The 5,635-nt window shown below is 37.3% G+C and overlaps 1 protein-coding gene across 1 annotated transcript; it reads right to left on the bottom strand.

The window, feature by feature from the left end:
- Positions 1–577: 577 nt before the first annotated feature.
- Positions 578–1,258, bottom strand: LOC110038778. The gene is made up of 2 exons (XM_020743681.1): positions 925–1,258; positions 578–824 (listed from the first exon to the last, which is right to left on the bottom strand). The coding sequence occupies exons 1-2, from the start codon at positions 1,035–1,037 to the stop codon at positions 701–703; spliced, it is 237 nt and encodes a 78-aa protein (XP_020599340.1). The 5' UTR covers positions 1,038–1,258; the 3' UTR covers positions 578–700.
- Positions 1,259–5,635: the final 4,377 nt, after the last annotated feature.

Raw genomic sequence — 5,635 nt, 5'->3', positions numbered from 1 at the left:
ATTTTTCTAATAAAAACTTTTAGTGTCTCTACTATTATCTACTTTTATATGGGTGTGTTAAAACAATAACTTGTTACTTCACCGCCATGACGAATCTTCTAGTATGCATCAATTATCATCATCACCATCATCTCACGAATGCAATATTAATTGATGGAGACATTTACCAGAATGTCCATGCCAAGTTTAAAATTCAAAAAAAAAAACAAAAAACACACACACACACACACACACACACACACACACACACACAAACGGCTAAATTTCAAGTATCCTATACACATGCCAAACCTTAAATCACGTCAAGTTCTAAAATTTATCCAAGTCAGGATATCTCAACCTAATGTTTTTCACGGTATTTATCACAAAAAGGATTCACATGCCTTAATTCAGCAGAACAAATTCCATAAATTTCGTTTCTCTTAAAGAATACATTTTTTAGAATTATTTATGGGATCTGCAGCATAAACTTCCTCATTTGTAGTTATTGCTAAACACCCCTTAAAATTAAGACCACTCTCAATCATCAGCAAAAGATTACCAATCAAACACAAACATTAAAAAAAAGACGATAAAATCATCCTCATTAGCTTTTTTTTACTTTGTGGGGGAAAAAAAATACAAAGAGTCTCATAAATATATAGTGGATCTCAAAAAGAAACATGAGAACAATTCAGGAAAAAGTAAAGCAAATTGCTTCCTAACAAGGGATTTGCTCGATGAAACACCGTATGACCTTGATGGGCATTTTGATAAGATCCACAGCCAAATTCGCCAGTCTCGCACAGCACACGAAGCACGGACAAAGGCAGCTCAACACGGATCTGTAATCGCACTCAACATAGTTACAACGGAGGGTTAGAGAAAAGTAGATTAGGGTATTCGGAGTACAGAGCGAAGGGAGAAGGGGAAATAGGGCAATACCCAATAATCCAGATGACAGCGCCGATGAGTGAGAGGGCCAAGGCGAGGATGGCGAAGGGCAATCCGAGCAAGAAACCCAATGGTCTGCACTGGCATTCGTCCTCATGTCCCATCTCTCTTTTGTCTACGGGAGCGCGAAGTAGAGGAACAGGGGTTCCTCGATGCGTGTATTTGAAATGGTGCGAGGATGCCGTGCCTGCACGCGAGGATTTGTGACCTGATGCGTAAGCGCGGCTGCTTAGGTAGAGACTAGTTCTTTTGACCGGTGAGGCGACGTAGGTTGCATTAGGTAGAGACTAGTTCTTTTATCTTTTTTTTCTTTTTTTTCAGCAAGTGGGACATTTATGGTTGTGAATCGGAGGGCGCGCGCAGTTCTACGTGCGCCTCCGCATCTAATAATTAGACCATTTACGTACATGCCACTCAATTCTCATGAATTTTCATACTAGCATCTAAATTTTGCTTCTAAAATATGTCACCCAATATTTTCAGGTCACTTAAAAATAAAAAAGTGAAATACATGCCAAGAGTGATGTGCATGTAAGAAAATTATGTCACTAAAATCTTTTACATCACATAAAAAATAACACTAATTTTAATTTTGAAAAGTGAAACTCATATTCTACATCTATAATTATATTGATATGTATGTAAAATTTAACGTTTAGGTTGTAAGTATGTAAATGTATCATAATTGAGTGGTATGCATGTAAATATTATTATTATTATTATTATTGTCTATGGTTGAAGAGATTTTCCTTAAAACAATTTGTGATAGTTGGTTGTTGCTTTTCTTAGGCAGAATTGAGACGCACTTAGGAGTAGCAAAAATTGGCACACTCACCAGCTCGACCGGAACTTAATAAGTTTAGGTTGACCTTGTACACATAAAATATGCTAGTGCGGATCTCGAGGAGATCTGATGGTCTAAAAGCCAAAAGGAAAATTTAAGGGTGAACCCACCAGCGGAATATCCCGAGCGGCCTAAATGCCCAGCCAAATGAACCAAACTTGAATCAACTGTTATAAGGATGAGTACATGACACGTGCCAATCAACTCACCCAGACACAACCTAAATAATCATCTGAACCCAATAACTTGATGCATTTAAACCCAATGAAGAATACAATCCCCCAAATCTTATAATAATAATATTGGGGACAACCAGTAGCCATCCCCTTGGACCTTTTCATCTTTGGGTAGGCTATCTGTAGGATTACAGTGATTCACCCTCTGCTTGACAATCTAGCATTATTGTATCAACAAAAGTTCTATAGCGGGGAACAAGAGCCGACAACCAGATTATACCAACCGATCGACAAGACTTAGTCAATCAGATTAGTCCTATCGAGCCCAAAATAGTAAAAGACCAACCAACCGACAGCGTCCACAGATCTAGATTACCGCCAACACAAATTGAGTCATTTTCTCTACATCCGCCAAGTCTTCAATAGCATAGTCGATAAGCAGCATTCATTAGATCCAGCTGACAGACAAAGTTCTCCAAAGTACTACCAAGCCCAGTTAGTTGAGCCAGAGAACAAAAAGGCTCTGGACCAACAAGAGTGAAATATCTAAAATAATATGTACAACTCCCACATAAGCAATAGCATAAAAGTAATTGCACATATTGTACCCCTTTGTCAATAAATAGAGAATTAATGTATGAATAAAATATTACACAACCTCTCATTTTACTTTTCATTACCGTGAACTCTTCTCTCTCTCTCTCCTACCATATGCTCTATTATTTGGGTGTGATTCATAGGACAAATCACAATTTAGTTTCCTAAAAGGGGAGGTGAGCATGGATCATGCCAGAAACAAGAAAAGGAGGACCACAAGAAGAAGATCAAATCTACCTAAGAGACACTACAAACTTGGAGTGCAACAGAGAGCATGTGCAATAACAAATACAAGAATTGAAGCACTAGATGATTGGTCAGATGATAGAAGCCATCTAAGAAGCAATCGAGGAGAACCATTAGGAGGAAGTGCTGACACATAATGTATGATGAATAATTCAAGCCTTAGAAAGAATAAGAGATTCCCAATACTAAGACAGCGTTGGATCCACTCAGTTTGATAGATGACAATTTGGGCGTGCTAAGGCTCCCATTTAGCTAGAGAATGTATTATCTCAGTAGATTCCTATGTTAAATCACTAGAGAAATTCAAAATCTCATTGTTGGAGTCCTATAAATGTCGGACTGGTCTGAACGACCATCTAACATCATTTGAATCAACGTTCTATCTTCTAAGGATCATTGAAAAACTTAAGTGTTGACTGCACTTCACTACTTTAAGGGAGATGACGCTCAAGTGGTTTAATCGGTGGGAGTGATCACTTCCTTAATTGACTTCAATAGAATGTTTGTGGCGCAACTTGATAGCACTCAAAAGCCACAAAAAACTTTTCAGGTATTGCAACAAATCAGGAAGGGCAAAACGAGAGCCTTTGCTCGTTTATCATTGCTTTCCGAGAAGGAGATGCTGGAAGTGAGGGATATGTAACCCATAGTAGCACACACTGACCTAGCTCAGGAGGTCTCTAGCAACCAAAAAACTTAGTCGAATTGTTGGAGCTAGCCAACAATCATAGTAAAAGCCAATCTGGAGAAGGTATAAACAATGCTCAACATGTCATCACTCTGAAATATCAAAGAAGTGTAGAAGTTGACTAGTCAGATAGCAGGTCTGAGCGATTTATTTCAAAGTTGAGCAACAACTGTGCAGCATTTTTCAAAATACTGAGGAAGGCAAAGAGCTTTGAATGGCCAACTAAGTGCAAAAAAGCATTCAAGCAGCTAAAAGATTCCGTGGCATTACCACCATTAATCCAAATGAAGTACTCTCTCCATATTCTGGAGTTTGACCAAAAGCAATTAGCTCAGAACTAATCATAAAAGAACCAGGGAAATAATTTTCAATTTACTACACTAGTCGGGTCCCTAGAGGTGTTGAAGTCAAGTATCTTATTATGAAAAAAGATAACTTTTGTTCTTATTATTACAACTTGTAGGCTTCGACCCAACATCCAAACACATCCAATTTGGGTCCTAAGTGACCACCCACTTAATTTTGTTCTCACTTGTCTGGAGCACTCCAATCAGCTTCTTATGTGGGCATCGAAGCTAAGGGAGTTCAAAAAATCCTATGTCCCCTTGATCACAATCAAGACACAGGTGGTAGCTAATTTCTTAGCAGATTTTTTCAAACCATGCAAACCAGATGAAGGGAACACTACCAACAACTAGACCTGGGTCTTACACATTGATGGAGCCTCCAGACATACGGTAGCAGATCTCAAACTTACTCTGAGCACTCTGGCTGAAGATCATCTCTACCACTCAGTCAAAATAGAATTTGAAGTCACAAATAACCAGGCAGAATATGAGGGTCTAATTGTTGTCGTGCATCTAGCCTATAAAATTGGCGCCCAACATCTCCATCTGAAGTCATATTCACAACTAGTCCTAAATCAGGTGAATGGAGAATTTGAAGCCATATATGAGATGATGGCTAAGTACCTCAGAAAAGCTAAAATTGAGATATGAAAGTTTACCAACTTCAAAATTGAGCACGTTTCCATGGAGAATAGTCAAGTGGTTGATCTCCTATCCATGTGCATTCTCTTGGGGGAAGGAACTCCTTAGAGGCTAATCCTGCCCACTATTGAAGAACCCAAAGCAATAGAGGTAAAAACCAAAAGGGTAAAGAGCTTAATAGACCATTATGTCCACTAGTTGGAAAACTGGAAAGATTGTTGAAGAAGTTACCAACCCAAGAAGATTCAAATGCATAACAACCCCATATATGCTGATAAAGAGTACTCTTTATTGAAGATTCACAACTGTTTTTTTTTTAGGTGCATATGAGAGAATGAGACAAAAGACATCCTTTAGGAAAAAGACTCAAGAAAGTACAGGAGTCACTCTAGAGGAAAAAAAACTTGCGCACAAAACTCAATGATAATGATACTTTTGATTGATACTTCTGAAAGATGAGGAGGAATTCTCTAAGATTTGCAAATAGTGTCAGAAGTACGTACAATTGCAATACCAATCGACCCATAAACTGTAACTGATACTCAGATTTTCGCCTTTTTCCAATGAGGGAAATATATTTTTCACATTCAACATGATGCATTATCATTTTTTTTCTCATCGTGCATCTTTTGAAGCCCCTATTGGTCATAGTCCATACTCCATTCATTATGTTGATATAAAAAATATGGTAAAAATATCCTCCATTATAAATGTACTATGTTTTCATTAATTATTAAAATATTTGTAGACTTAGAATAAGAACACATGATATTTAAAAGCAATGTGCATAAGAATGAAGTCTATTATGCCTACCAGAATGTCGAACTCTAATAAATATATTTTTTCTTCAGTAATATCACTAAATTACCTAACACTTAAATATAGATACCATAAACATCAAATCCTTACACCTACACTAAATGGAATGAGCCTTTTTTTTTTGTTGTTATGCAAATGACAAAAATGCTCAGATAATTCAATATATTGACACAAATTCAAAAGAATTTTTCTACATAAAGTAAAATCCATATATAGAAGCTAATAAAATCTATCAAACCTATCGATCACATTGGTATACATGAATCACTCGTATTTCTTTCAGTGGGGTTATGGCCACAGCGTCCGACGCTGATGACTTCACATTTATAATAGTAACAAGATG

The sequence above is a fragment of the Phalaenopsis equestris genome, unplaced genomic scaffold (assembly GCF_001263595.1).
Source record: "Phalaenopsis equestris unplaced genomic scaffold, ASM126359v1 Scaffold233817, whole genome shotgun sequence".
In the NCBI taxonomy this organism is placed as follows: domain Eukaryota; kingdom Viridiplantae; phylum Streptophyta; class Magnoliopsida; order Asparagales; family Orchidaceae; genus Phalaenopsis; species Phalaenopsis equestris.
This window is presented reverse-complemented; position numbering and strand designations above follow the sequence as displayed.